This window comes from Eutrigla gurnardus (assembly GCF_963514095.1).
Source record: "Eutrigla gurnardus genome assembly, chromosome: 1".
NCBI lineage: Eukaryota > Metazoa > Chordata > Actinopteri > Perciformes > Triglidae > Eutrigla > Eutrigla gurnardus.
The window spans coordinates 19,322,461-19,338,262 of NC_139915.1; the positions used below are offsets into that span (position 1 = coordinate 19,322,461).

The 15,802-nt window shown below is 38.9% G+C and overlaps 1 protein-coding gene across 4 annotated transcripts in view; it reads right to left on the reverse strand.

Moving 5' to 3' along the window:
• arnt2 (aryl-hydrocarbon receptor nuclear translocator 2) overlaps positions 1 to 15,802 on the reverse strand; it is a 108,548-nt gene that overhangs the window by 66,265 nt on the left and 26,481 nt on the right. Inside the window, exons 3-6 of one of the 4 annotated variants that reach the window (XM_084006993.1) lie at positions 15,332 to 15,379; positions 12,789 to 12,839; positions 10,420 to 10,621; positions 7,969 to 8,182 (exon numbers count right to left, since the gene is read on the reverse strand). In XM_084006993.1, the coding sequence (XP_083863119.1) occupies positions 7,969 to 8,182; positions 10,420 to 10,621; positions 12,789 to 12,839; positions 15,332 to 15,379 (515 nt within the window). Of the gene's footprint in view, positions 1 to 7,968; positions 8,183 to 10,419; positions 10,634 to 12,788; positions 12,840 to 15,331; positions 15,380 to 15,802 lie in introns of all 4 variants that reach the window. The other 3 variants (XM_084006992.1, XM_084006995.1, XM_084006994.1) reach the window with 3 other exon arrangements.

Here is a 15,802-nt window from a genome sequence, read left to right on the forward strand (position 1 = left end):
ACCTTTTCTATAGAGCCCCACCAATATGAGCAAGATAATGTGCCAGCATATGATAATTCAGCAGGAATTAAGATGTTGCTGGAATTTCAGAGAGATATGGAAATATAATCCCAGACAGACCTGCAGTATAACAAGAGCCAAACTATCCCACCATACTATCCATCCATCACTATCTGATCATCTACTTTTGAAACGGAATATCCCTGCTGTTTTTAGTGATTTAAGAAACAGGAGAATAACACTAAAGAACAAAGAACACTAGGACAAAGAACACTATTTACTGTGTCCACATGGCACATCAGAATCTGAGAGAGACTCCACCATAAAGCATGAGGCGCAGCTATGAATCTACTCGTTACATTATGAAAGTCATTACGAGCATGAAAACAAGCTGTGTCCTCCACACAACAAAGTTGAAACTCTGTAGCACAGTGCTCTGATTCTGCAGCAGCAAAAGGAAATAATATGCTGCTTTGGTTCCACTGAATTAAACATTACTCTGATAAATGCATGCTTGGACTTCAAAGGCTGATCGTGTGCTTATGTATGTGTGCATATTCTCATCTGTCACAGCTGTACATGGAGATTATTGTGTTATGTGGATTACATTACTGCTGGGTGTTCAGTGGGGTTCAGAGATGCCTGAGAGTGTGGAGCCTCAAAGCAGAGAAGCATTTTAACCAGACAATGCTGCCCTCTAGTGAGCACTGTGAGCAGGTGGACATGTTTAAATAAAAACTAATTATGATGTTTACAGTACTAGAGATTGAGATACTGGAGAATGATTCCATACCACTACCTGTTTTTAAAACCCGTCTACACTGAAATTATTATTAATTCCATTATGATGAGTGGTTGCAGCTTTAGCTTGTTTAGTTTAGTTTGTCAGACAAATGTGGTGGAGTAAAAATAGAATACTCTCCTCTGAGATGCAGTGGAGGAGAAGTAGAAAGTAATGAAATAAAGTAAATACAAGTATCTCATATTAAGTTAATTAGTACTTTACATGAGTAAAAACAGTAACAAAAATGTAAGTGGTATAATTTCGTTGTAATGATTAAGAATACACATTGTTTTGCCTTATTTGTGTGAATACTTAATTCATTTTTTACCAACAGAAGCTAACATGTTTAATTACATCTAACTTAATTTTGGTTTGTAGAAATTAAACCATTACATTGTGGTTTTTATAGAGCCACTAAGCCAATGGATAAGACAAAACGACAAAATACACGGAATTCATTTGGCAGGGGGGGAACAAAAAATTGCCTTATTCGTGGAGGATATTTAAAAAAACCTGGGGCATGCCAATTCATCCCTCCCAAATGTAATCACAGCTTTAACAGGTTTTTGCAATTTAAGAGACTATAAAACAAAAACAATAAGAAAGACAGACTTGGATAAGACAAACTCTGGTATTTTGACTTGTCTTTTTAAGGGGATATAAGTCGGTTCCAGGTCTCAGGAACATCAAGTTGTATAATGGATTGAATGAGTTAAGTGGAGAGGACACAATCTATATTAAAAAAATGGGAAAAAGAAGGAAATTTCACACTGCATTTGGAAGTATGGGAAAAGTTGATTGAACAACAAAGGAGGAGTACGTCTGCCCTGTCCTAGCGAGAATTCGGGTGGAAGATTTTTTAAAACCCCTGCACAACAAACTTCCATCCATCATCCATCCATTGTCTACCGTGCGGGGGGGCTGGAGCCGATCCCAGTTGTCATTGGGCGAAGGCAGGGTACACCCTGGACAGGTCACCAGTCTATCGCTCACACCTACAGGCAATTTAGAGTCATCAACTAATGCTTACATGGGGAGTACATGCAAACTCCACACAGAAGGGACCTGGGGGAAAAGAACCTGGTGCCGACCTGGGAATCAAACCCCAGACCCTCTCGCTGTGAGGCGACAGTGCTACCCACTACACCACCGTGCAACAAACTTTCCTTAATAAAAACATTGCATGTTGGAGCATGTGTTCTGGCAGTGTCCATCGCTTCTGAACTACTGGCAACAACTTAAAACTTTTATGGAAAAGGTACTCAAGGCGGCAACTCCATTCAGTTTTGAGACACTATACCTGGGTTTGAGACCAGACACTGTTATAATTTACGATATTTACTGTATGTGAACGAAAAACTTATTTTCTATCATTTTTATTTATTAACTAATTTACTTTGTTTTTATTTATTTTGTGCTCTACACTGGCTTGTGTAAATGAACAATATGGAGCTTTTTCTGATGATTTATGTCCTAACCATAGTCCTAACCATACTTAACCTTTTTTTTACTGAACACACTGACCCAGTGGAACATGTATAAGTGATTTTTGTACACAAAATTATGTAATGGTGAGTAATGTTAGTGTGTAGAGTGACAAAAATGAATTTGATTCGCAGCTTGGCATCTTGTGGTCTGTTTGTTTTAACCCTATTTTTTTTTTAATTCTTTGGCTTCCTCAAAAACGGTCCGTGTGGAACAATGAGCCCTGCTGAGCAGCCGCATAATGCACGGGATAGGAATTTAACGAAGATTCGAGGCAGAGTTTTTGCCTCAAGCATTTTGGTAATCGATAGGGATGTCCGATGTTGACTTTTTGCCGATATCCAATAGCCGATATTCTCTAAATTCTTAATTTCCGATTCCGATATCTACCGATATGGTATACCGATATACATATGCAGGCGTTTTTTCCCCCCAGACTAATTTTAGGTCCCATCACATTATCTCCTGTCATACATTGTCTATAAAAAAAAATAAGGACACTACTTCAACTTATGGAAAAGTTCCATATTTATTAACATTTTGTCAACATGTGTAAACATGTGTAGTGTAGGACAGCCTACTGAAAACTGCTCATTTCTATGAGGTACAACAAACAACACTTTTGGAATGAGGTAAAGTGCACACAAAGGCAATAAAACTCGGTCCTTAGCCCATTACTTGGGCTAATACAGTAATTGTCAATTGAAAATATAAACTGGGCTCAATCAGCCCTGTTAAACATGAGCAAAAACAAAACCTGCAATATTAATGTGGTGTGCAATAAAAACAAGAAAGGCACACAGTTCAGTTCAAACCTTCCAGAGTAGTAAACAAAGTTCTCCTTTTGTCCAGAGAAAGATGCTGAAAGATTGATGGGCCAGTTTTTTTTCTGCTGACTCTTTGAGCGACAGTTGCGTTGTTTTCTTCACGGAGTCCTTTCCTCGTTGTTGTTTTGCCTTACTTTGTTGCTGCAAAAACGCTTCGTGTGCCTCCGGGTGGTTTTTCTTGATGTGAGAGATTAAATTCGAAGTGTTGAATGACGAAGCCTTGGTCCCCCCTCGCATGACATGCGCCTCACAATCTTTACAAACTGCAAATCTGGTATCCGCAGGTGAAACGTTAAAAAAACTCCAGACCGCAGACATTTTGTGTAACAACGAGCGAGCAACCTGAGGGGTATTCCACCAAACTCGCTAATTAAAGCGGCGCTTACCTGGTTAAGCCTGGTTAGAACTAACGCCAACTTCCACTTGCGGCTAAACCCGTTCCATTAACGCATTTCAGCCGCGCCTTGTTGAGGCTAATTCAAGCCAGGTTAAAGTTGTCTTGTGTTACGCCGTTCACGGGATATGAAGCCAGACCAGAACCGTGAATGTCGAATCATCGAGAAAATGGCAGAAAAGACCAGAGCAAAAATGATTGATGGAACTGTATGAGGAGTACAAACCCATCATAACCCATAAAGGGAATACTGTAGTGATAAATAAAAATCGCGAGGCTGCATGGGCAAGAATTGCCGAACGATTAAATACGGAAGTACCGTTAAGAGTAACATGTTCTAATATAACACTGACTACAATTTGTCAAACGTGACGATAGCGTAGAAGTAACGTGCCGGCTTTGCACGCGGCAGGCCATGGTTCAATTCCCGACTATGGAAGTTTGAGAAACTTCTTTCTTTGTCCGGAACTCTCTCTCTCTCTCTCTCTCTTTTTTTTTTGATAGGCCTAGTAAATGCATCTACATTGACCAACTCATTTATCTCAACAATTCAATGAACACATTCAATGAACCTTTTAATGAACATCTTTATGCCTATCATGTTTTTGCAAGTTATATTTGGGTTCTGGGGAAATTGTATGACATATTTATCATAGTTAAGGTAAAATGTTGGTCTAATTCTCTGATCTAAAGACAATTATACAGGCAAAAAAACAAAAAAAAATACACATGAGATGTCTTCGCCAGGATGTGAACCTGCGATGCCCACATCCAGGGGCAGGAGCATCACCATCACCACTCACCCAACTGGGAGCTTTAGATAATGATATGGCCAGTTGGTCTTAAACAAAATAAACGATTTATTCATATTTTTTTAATTGCAAGCGTGTATTCTTAGACGCTTGATGAAAATATAGTCTGTTTGTACTTGATATATGTAATTTTGGTCATTTTTGGTCTTTCACGTGATGAAATCACGAGGACTAGGCTTGGCGGAACCTTCTGCTGGTACAGTTGTTTCCGACAGACGGACTTCTCTGAAACCCCCGCTAAAGTAAGCCTGATGGTTAGCCTGCCCCAGGGCAGGCTAGTTTGGTCGGATAAATTCCCATGGTTACTTAGTACCTCAAGTCACGTTGATGGAACGCAACTCTCGCTAAAGGTAGCGAGGCTTATTGAAATTAGCCCGGCTTTGCACTTAGCGAGTTTGATGGAATACCCCTCTGTTAGCTACGCTAGCCACACTCTTCTGTTGTTTTTTTGGTGGTGCGGTTTGATGATGTCATCAATTGCGCGCCGGTAAATGTCAGGACCCAACAAGCAGCAGCGGCGGCAGCAGCAGGCAGCAGCACAACAACTCATTATCGGTGGAAAAACCGATAACGATACCAACAGATATTACAAAAATAGGCTAATATGGGCCGATATTATCGGACAGCCGATATTATCGGACATCCCTAGTAATCGAGTTACTCCTATAACTCGAGGAATCGTTTCAGCCCTAATTATCACGCTGGTGTAATATCTTGCTGGTGTAATATAACGCTGATGTAATATCAATATCTCGCTGGTGTAATATCATGCTGGTGTAATATCAATATATCGCTGGTGTAATATCTCGCTGGTGGGTCATTCCGTGTCATTTCATCAAATGCCTCCCACTTGACCATCTTAGAATGTCCTGAAAAAATTTGAGTACAAAGACACACTTGTTAATAGGACAAATCCAAAATATTAGGTCTCTACTGTCAACAGTTTTCTCATGAAACATCATTGAATGAAGGGTAGTTTAGACGGTTTTTGGCATCATACTCTGAAAAGCCATTTTTAAACGGCATTATCTAGAAAACTATCTCACCTGTGGCCTTTTCTACAATGTATATCTGTTACTAATAGCCTCCAGACATGAAATATCAGGGGTGTAGCTTAATGATAACCTAGTATGGTAGGTACTTAAAATGAGGCTTGTTGAAATAAAGTAGTACATTTGAAGAGTGCCTGAGCTCCCATTTTTACAGATAAAAGACTTCTATCACTTCTGCCTCTATCTCTGGGGTTAGCTTAAACATTCTACAAAATATGGTCTCTCTTAGATTATTAGTTTCACAGATATTAAGGCTCAAAAATGGAAGTTAACACATCTTTGCCCAACTTCAGAGTCATATTCCAAAAAACTGACAACACGTATCAGGTCCAAACTTACTTTTTTTGAAAGATCATATTCTTGTTAAAATCATATTAAAAAATCAGGAGGGTGTTTTGCCTCATTTTGTCGCAGTGATTTTTTAAAGATCCTGATATTGGTGGGGTTTTTGTGGCTGGTTTTGGTACTGCATGTCCTAATAGCCTACCAGTAAACATCACAGGAGGGCAATTCAAATGTGTTTTTTTTACCATTTACCAAAGACTTACATGTGCCTAAATGCTACTGATAAATTTAGCCTTACGAAAACATTCAAATGTAGCACAGTTGTAGTTACAGAGGCAATAAGTCCTTGAATGTGAGTTAAACATGGTGAAAGCAGCTTTTAATGTCTTAAACCATGAACAAAAATAGCATAATATTGAAGACTGTACATTTTGTCATACTTTAAGTATATAAATACCACAACCAAATCAAATAATAATCTTATTTTGAGCATAAGATTTTACATTACAGTACAAAAGTCTCCAAAGTTTGATATTGAATAACAGTTTGTCTCTATGCTCACTATGAGGGATCACACATTTTTCATCTTTTAGATCCAATTCCTTTGTCACATTCATTAATTTGGCAGTCAGTTTAGAAATTGTCTAATGTACATCTCTGCTCTGTTGTGCTCATCTTTTTTGATGGCATAGATGCGCCCAGTTTCTGTAGAGGGAACGTCAAATCTTGCAATTCTATGCTGCAGTGGAACATTGCACATCTTCTCTTCTTGGCCAGTAGAAACTCTTGGCAGGGCCATGTGGGTGCATGAACTGAACCAGTACATCTTCATCTTGATCTGAAACATCTCTGATACTTCCTATCCACCATTTCTGATCATACACACAACTCACATATTGTCTCATAGTGAGCACAGAGACAAACTGTTATTCAATATCAAATTTTGGAGACTTTTCTACTGTAATGTAAAATCTTTATGCTCAAATTAAGATTATTATTTGATTTGGTTGTGTAATTTATATACTTAAAGTATGACAAAATGTACAGTCTTCAATTCATTTGTTCATGGTTTGACATTAAAAGCTGCTTTCAGCATGTTCAACTCACATCCAAGGACTTATTGCCTCTATAACTACAACTGTGCTACAATTTAATGTTTTCATAAGGCTAAATTTATCAGTAGTATTTAGTCACATATAAGTCTTTGGTAAATGGTAAAAAACACAATTGAAATGCCCTGCTGTGATGTTTACTTGTAGGATATTAAGACATGCAGTACCAAAAACGGCCACAAAAACCCCACCAATATCAGGATTTAAAAAAATCACTGCGACAAATTGAGGCAAAACACCCTCCTGATTTTTTAATATGATTTTAACAAGAATATGATCTTTCAAAAAAAGTAAGTTTGGACCTGATACGTGTTGTCAGTTTTTTGGAATATGACTCTGAAGTTGGGCCAAGATGTGTTTACTTCCATTTTTGAGCCTTAATATCTGCGAAACTAATAATCTAAGAGAAACCATATTTTGTAGAATGTTTAAGCTAACACCAGAGATAGAGGCAGAAGTGATAGAAGTCTTTTATCTGCAAAAATGGGAGCTCAGCCACTCTTCAAATGTACTACTTTATTTCAAAAAGCCTAATTTTAAGTACCTACCATACTAGGTTATCATTGAGCTACATCCCTGATATTAAATGGCTGGAGGCTATTAGTAACAGATATACTCTGTAAACATTTTGAAGGCCACAGGTGAGATAGTTTTCCAGATATTGCTGTTTAAAAATGGCTTTTCAGAGCATGATGCCAAAAACCGTCTAAACTACCCTTCATTCAATGATGTTTCATGAGAAAACCATTGACAGTAGAGACCTAATATTTTGGATTTGTCCTAGTAACAAGTGAGTCTTTGTACTTGAATTTTTTCAGGACATTCTGAGATGGTCAGGTGGGAAGATTTTCAGAAATTTGATGAAATGACACGGAATGACCCTGGTGTAATATCACGCTGGTGTAATATCTTGCTGGTGTAATATCACGCTGGTGTAATATCTCGCTGGTGTAATATCATGCTGGTGTAATATCTCGCTGGTGTAATATCATGCTGGTGTAATATCATGCTGGTGTAAAATCACCCTGGTGTAATATCTCGCTGCTGTAATATCACGCTGGTGTAATATCAATATATCACTGGTGTAATCTCGGTGGTGTAATATCACCCTGGTGTAAAATCACGCTGGTGTAGTAGCTTGCTGGTGTAGTATCTTGCTAGGTTTCTCCACCAAATACAGATGACTTTGCCTCTCTATTAGGAAAAATTTCCTCTACCTGTCATGGAGTTTTCTGAGGTGCTGAGCTGTTCTCTCAGCTTGTCAACGTCGTCGGGGTGGACCTGTTCATAGAGAGTGCTGCCAAACCACTCGGACTGGGGATGATTCAGCACTGGTGTCACAGAGTCCGACACATAGATCACCCGTCCCGTCTCAGCAGCAACCACAAACAGGAAGCCGTCCGCCGCCTCCAGGATCAGATGCTTCAGTTCCTACAGGGAGCAGAACATGAGAGCACAGGCTTAAACACACAGAGGCAAGACCAAGACATTGATTAAACACTGGAATTGAGTTACAAGGCCCTGTTACGCTCACACAAGCGCCCCTTGGTAAAGTGTGTCGGGCAAAAAGAGCTGATGATGAGGTAGACCTCAAGATGTTGCTCTGCTGTTGGATGAGGAGAGAAAAATACCATAAAAAGATACTGAATGAAAAAATAGATTGTTCATCCTAATTAAAAACTACTAATATCAACCTTTGAACAGAAAGGAAGTAGTTAAGTAGTAAAGCCCGCCCCTTTCTGCATTTGATTGTCAACCTGACATTGACAAGTGGTGAAAAGTTGAGAATATTCAACGTTTTATGACGTCTGGAAAAAAAACATAAGAGAGAACTTTATAACTCTATAATCACCTGATCTGACACCACCGTACCGACACTAATATCATAGAGTCTGAAGCAGACATTAAAGAAACAAAAAAAGAGACAAAATAGAACAGAACAGGCTGTGAATCATATGAGCGTTACACACAAAACATGGCCTTCTATTGTCAGTGTATATAAAGTAAGGGTGTGCCTTAAACCACTCTCTAGATTACTAGGTAGTGATCTGCTCTGAAACTCATGTTCCACATTCCCAAATGCCAAAATTGTTCCAGTTTCTTGAAAAAATCCCAAGATGCATGGTAAAAAAAACAGTGAGCTCATTTGGTCACTGATTGCTACACAGTGAGCAAAGTTTCAACACTAGCAGGGTTATTTTATGGATGAATACTATATCCTGAGTTTGAAATATATCTCAAAGCAGCATATTAAAGTGGGTGAAGTACGATCAAAGTATTGGGACAAGCAGATCTATAAATAGTATATAGTGTAGTCTAGCTGAGACAGGAACCTGGAACCAGACGTTTACCGGAGGATAGAGACAAATGTGACTCTAATCCACATTAGTGTGAACTGGGATTTCTGAGTCAGAGCTTCAATGTGACACTTAATATTTATATTTAGACCCCAATGATTCAAAGCTTTGACTGGTGCCAGTTGCCATGGTAATCAGCATCCAAATCAATATGCATTGGGTTTTTTCTATTATATATTTTTTTTATTATATGAACGAACCCAAAATTCCAAAATGGCATATGAAATAAGTAATCCCACATCAACATGAATTAATATGAGATATTCTCTATTCTGTAGTGTGTCCCGCGTGCTGTACCACCAGCGGAGGACATCGATAGTCCACTCAAAGCCACGTCTTTTAATAAACAGTTTGCAATAGACTGCAGTATATTTATTTACGAATATATAGGCCTCATCTCTCAGTATTCAATGACAGCAAAGTAAAGTACAATATCAGAAAACAATTGCCGCAAGTTTGAGGAAAGTATGACAGCTTGTGTTTTTTGTCGTCCTCTCCCCTTCAAATGTAATGACAGCAGGTTTCTTTTACTCCAACAAAACCTGCCATGAGAAAGTCAGGCAGTGAGAGAATGTTTCTCATACTGATGCTCGTTTCTCTTTTCCTCTTGAAGCTTCCAATATCGTACAATATCTGTCACTGGGACAGCCTATTTAGATTCATGGACACTGTCACGATCAGGTTTTTGAAGATGGTAAATTGTGCATGTAAACATGACGTCAAAAACCTAGGTAATGGGGGGTGAAATCAATACAGCATAGTACCACGATATTTGGCTTGGCGATAATGAATCGACACTTGGACACCAAGTATTGCTCTTTCATTAAATAAACTATTAATATTGTAAATACAAGTGAAACAATTGCTTCTTCAACCCACAAGATGGTGCTGAGCTTTTTCTGGTGTGCTAATGGGTAAATGGCCTCATTTGGCCTCATAAAGTCAGCAGGGTTGACAGGAAGTTGGTAAAAAAAAAAAAGATGCAAGTATTGTCAGTCTGACTGCAGATTTTACTGCAATAAAAATGATTGATGTGAGATCAACAAAGTGAAAAATTTAAATTGATGTCAGGATACCTCAAAATGTACTACAGCATCACTTAAGTATCTATTATGGAGGGAGTCCCAGGTTTGTTGTTGATTTGGATTGGATGAAAATGGCCATCGTACTTTGAGCGTTCCTACTTTATGTAGATGAATTTGTAGAAATTACTTTTTGCTCTAAATTATTTTTCACTGTGATTCCATGTGGGAAAAGAATAAAACATTTGAAGGATGTGTTATATGTGGTGAGTGTGAGACTTGACAGTACCTGTTCAGTGAGGAAGGAGGGCTTATAGGCGCCGTCAGTGGATGTGTTACCGGTGCCCCTCATGGACTTCATATGGGAGACCGCCATACGCAGGATGGTCAGTTTGTCAGGTTTCCGGGCCAAGGCACTGCAGGTCGGCACCATGTCTGACAGCTCGGTGATGTACTGGGTCATTTTGTTGCGTCGGCGTCGCTCAATCTCACTGTGGTTCTCTCTAAAACAGAGAGACGCAGTTAAACACTCGGAGGGTACAGACTGGAAACCAGTAGCCGGCCTCGTTTCAACAAATAAACATGATCTCCCTCCGATACCTTTCCAGACCTTAGATACTGGCTCAATGTCCCTCAACTGCAACCTACAGTCTGTTCAAGTCAAAAAATGATTTTGCCACTACAGTGTATTGTCACTTAGAAGTGAGATTATTATATCCATTACTGCCTGGAATCTGTAATAATTGATCAACATTTTGGATAGCTTTTGGAATGAAACTGCTTGCCAACTGCTATATTATTTATTTTGGAGATGCTTCAACTTTTCCTCTGAGGGAGAAATTGAGTGCTAACTCCATTTGTGTCAGTCTGAGACTAAATCCCATCCAGACCCATTGATATACAATTGGCAATATTCACTGAGATTGAAGAAAATGCTTATTTTGTCCCAATATCTAATTTGTCACGCCAAAAATGAAGTTAAAAGCTTTTTCTCTTCAAATGTTGTTCTCTTCCTATCTGAATGAAACTCTACAGGTTTACAGACTGACCCATACAGCTGGGTAACATGGGAAAAAATGTGATCAGTTAATATTGATATATATGATGTAGTGATGGTTTCTGTTGAGCTTTAATTCTCTGGTAGTAGACTCCGTATCAAAAACTGTTTGAGCGGCAAAAAGAAAATATATTTCCGTAAATTACTTCAACTATGTTTGAAAAAATGTCTTTGCAATGTGAAATGTTTGCATCAAGGGATGGCCAGTTATGGGTGAATGACTGAATTGATTTTTTTCATATTTTGATTTACGTTTCAGTACCATGTATTTTATTTATTGAATCTCTGAGACGGCCCTGGGGGTCGTCACAGAGCCGTCAAGGAGGCGAGACAGCCCCTTCTGAATGGAGAGAGGCGGAAGCCGGAACAGAAGGTGACGTTTTGAAGATGCGTTATGTGAGCGACACGCACAGGGAATTTAAATAGCTCAGAACGTTGATCCCAAGAAGACAGAAAGCCGATTGTAGCCTGCAGGAGGCCACCATTGTTTGCATCAACATGTATATGATGCACAGCAACTTCGCTTGCACTAGAAGGGTCGTGTAAATATGCCCGATAAGCAAACGTTCACATTCCAGTGTTGTTTTGGTGGTCTAAAGCTAATCGGATTTCCGACGCGTATTTAATACACCACACTACCATCACTTCTGACGTGTTACACATCACGGGCTCTCTGGATCCACAAAGCCGGGATGCTTCTTTAAAAGGAGAAACCGTTGCAGCATTATGCAGTACATCAAAGTTCTTAATAAACGTGCGATCACGGCGGTCTGCTCTCTCTGATTGGCTAGTGAGAAAAATTCGCAAAGGTTAATGTAACATAGGAAGGGGACCGTATCTGATTGGCTTTGAATCATGTTTTCTGTTTCAACCAACAAACAACCAAATCTGCAGAGACTATTTTGGAAAGTAGTCGGTCCTGAAAGACTACCATGTGCACACCTGTTTGGTCAACTGCTTCTCCACCAACAAGGAATGGGTTCTCCCAGCCTGCTCTTCTAAAAAAGTATGTGTTCAGACAACTCATTCCAATCACAAATGAGTTTTAAACGAGTTTATGGAAGTCCACTTACTCCATCACAGATAAGACATGTTTTAGTGAACATCCTTTTTGGTGAAAAACAATCAAATTATCTTAAATACGATGATTATATATGACTCATAATGTCTCCCTGCAATAATAAAGGATGAATAAATGTATTTTTTATTATTTATTATTATTCATTTTTGTTCCTTTTTTTTTAAATCAGGCTCTATTTTCCCTTCTCTGCCATGATAGCAGGCTACATTACTTTTTCAAGCTGTAAGAAAGTCACCATGCACTCTGCAATAAACTCCTATATCATCCATCTCTAATTGTGAGTGCAGTTCAGTTGTATGGGAACATACTTTTGAAGGAGACATAGTTGTCTCTGATACAAAAACATGCGACAAATAAAAAGTAAATCTGGTCTGATAAGACCTTTTTTTAATATAATTTCTAATATACCAATTTATTTGTTTATTTGGCTGTCTTGGGATCACAATGTGTGCTTGTTGTATAGTCTGTTGAGCCCTGAACCAATGGAAAATCCTCTATGGTCCCAGCTGGCTAGGCCTACCTGGCGTATTTCTCCTTATCCCCACCAGGAACCTGATCATCATCATCATACCTACAGAGAAGAGAGGACGCAGCATGTATCACAGAGTATACAAACAGAAAAACAGCATCACATAGCAGCTCCACATTCAATGATTGGCACATATTAATGCATGAGAGGAGATGGTTCAAAGACTGATGGGAAGAACATAACTGAAAAAAAAACAGGCTGGTGGTTTGTCTTACATTCTGGGTTTTATTTTTCCATTAACTCCTAAACGTTACTGAACTCGGCTTTCTGACATAAGAATATATACAACTCTACAGCCAGCGGCATCATAAATGTTCATGCTCATGTTGTCAACGTTAGTGTCGTTTTGTTCCAGTACTGTGTGCTTGTTTCATATTTGATGGTGTTTCAGTTGAACTAGTGACCATGTTAACTGGTGACTCTCAGCTCATAGTCACTTCAGTAAATGGTTGGTGTAGATAACAAACAGATGTATTTAAAATACATTGAAGGCTTTTATGAGGACACCTCCATGTTCTGTTGGTCTTTTCAACAGCTGAGAGTCACCAGTTTACACGGTCACCGGTTAAACCTGAACACCAGTGGTGACATCTATAAACGTGTTGACTACCACTGGACTGTTTGTAAAAGTCAACTAAGTCAAAGTTCTGAGTCTGTCTTTCATATCTTGACAAACTGTCACACTCTTGTCGTACTTCTGTTTCCTGTTCTGTTTACTAACTGTAAAAGTAATGATTCATACATAAAGGAATTAAAGGTCATATTGAGAACATTTTTATGTAAACGAATAATAAAAAAAAAAAGAATACATCCACAGAATTTTTAGAAAGGTACAGAATAAAAAGTATCACTTATCGTGAATTTTTTTATTGTGAATTAATAATTTAAAAAAAAGTTGTCGGTCTGTAATTAATGTTTGTTTACCTCTGTGTAGATGTGTGACATGTGGCTGCGGCTTCTAGCAAGGCTTGTGAGCCAATCGAATAACGACGTTGGTATCACGTGTTATCTCTGCGTAGTCAGGGGTCAAGAGTCTTTGGGGTTGCCAGTTAGTGTGGAAAAAAATGGGAAAATGGCTGAGTTTGGCGGTAAGCGGGCGGCATTTCGGTACCAGTTCCAAGTGCTAAGTGACAAAAGGAGGAGCAAGACCAGAGTGAACATTGGTTCAGCGTTTGATCGTTGGAGTCAGCTGAAGGAGTTTCAAGGACTGAAAAGCCACACCAAGGTGGCTACTTTTCTTCTTGACCGGTAAGATAGCGTTAAAGCTAGCTTTTAGCTAACACGAACACTGGCAACCCATGATGTGAGAGGTGTTATCCATGGCATTTATTACAGTTATTATAAGCTAAATGTTGACCTGAACTGTTCTTTATTGTGACTGTACACTGTACATGACAGACATCAATTGGTTGTTTGTTTTTGCTGATTGAATGTCAAAAATGTGGATCAATGTGTGTTATCAATGTTATTGTCTTGCAAAATTCCAAATACACACCAAAAGTAGCCACAGCTACAGCCCAACCTCACTGTCTTCATGTCTAAAATCCTACCAGGACAGAATACGGAATTATGTAATGAATCTGAATCTTCTCTATTGGCTTTTTTTTTTTTTATGTATTGTTTTACATTGCCTTGTTTCTGTTGAAAAGGTAAACCTGTTGTTCAATTGTGGGAGTAAGGGGTAAGCATCATTGTGCAGTGTGTATGTACAGTGGCAAAACCTTTCAAAGTGTGAATATGGAGCTTTGCTTTGTAATTCTAGAGTCCATTATCAAGAGTGTCGTCCTCCTGTGCTCGGCAGAGAACAGCTCCTCCTCCTCCTCCTCCTCCTCCTCCTCACTGTCACCACTCAACTTAGCAGAAACAAATCCACTGTGAAGTGTTGTCAGCTCACCAATAAAGCACTTACTGTGCTGTGCATCCGACACACTTACAAAATATGAGAAGGAAGAAAGGGTAAACAAGTTGAGATTAATGAAATGTGAGAGGACGGTTGAGATGTAAACAAATACATAATAGAGAGACTAAGTCCCGCCCCTTCCTTTGGACCACCATGGGACCTTATTTTTTTTTTAAATAAGTACAGTAGTCAGTGGTGAGAGACAATTAATATGTTGATCCCGTTTGAATTCAATTACACATATGATGTTTGTCAATTTAAAAGAGAACTGTTGAAAGATCCAAAGACAGTTAATTCTAAAGACTTTTCATTGACTACCCTACGTAGTGTACCATGGGGTACACTGAAAGGGGTGGGCCTTAGCCTCTCTATAGAACACTGTGTTTTTGATGGCAGGGAAAATAAAGTCATGAGGTGTCCATGTCAATGTAACAAACAAAAGGTATCTGCAGGGTTCTTGAAGACCTTAAGAAGACTACCAAGCCAATGTTGAAACTTGAAAGAGATCCAACAACTTGAATATGCTAATTTCAGCAACATTAATTTATTGCACCTACAGATACCCTAAAACAGCAACTTTGTTATCTTTGTCAACTCGTTCTAAAACATTAGCCACCTGCTACCGTGTTCTCACCTTGAAAATTTGCTAGGTCCCTCTCCGTCTTCGTCGTCGAAGTCCATTCTGGGAAACAACCACAGGAAACACAGTTACTACTTATATTAGACTGTGAGCTGACAGCGCTCTCTCATCCCTAAATGTGTATAGTATAGCAATATTATTACTATAATAATAATATGTTTATCCTCAGCAATGACTTTAAACAGCAGTATACATCAGAGCTCCTCATTGGGTTCTACTACAGAAATTGATTAATTGTGTCTAAAGCTGATTAATAAGGCAATAGATCAGTGTCTTGATCTGGTTTGTCATTACAGAGCCGATGCTTTCATCTCAACACTACCGTCCCAGAGCCCACCAAAAACATTCAGGAGAAGGCATGTAACATAAAATCTGATAAGGAAGGAACAGCAGCATTGTTTAAAGGGTGATTGAAATAAAACCGTATGCTGCTTCCATCTCTCAGCTCTATTGCTGAATACTAAA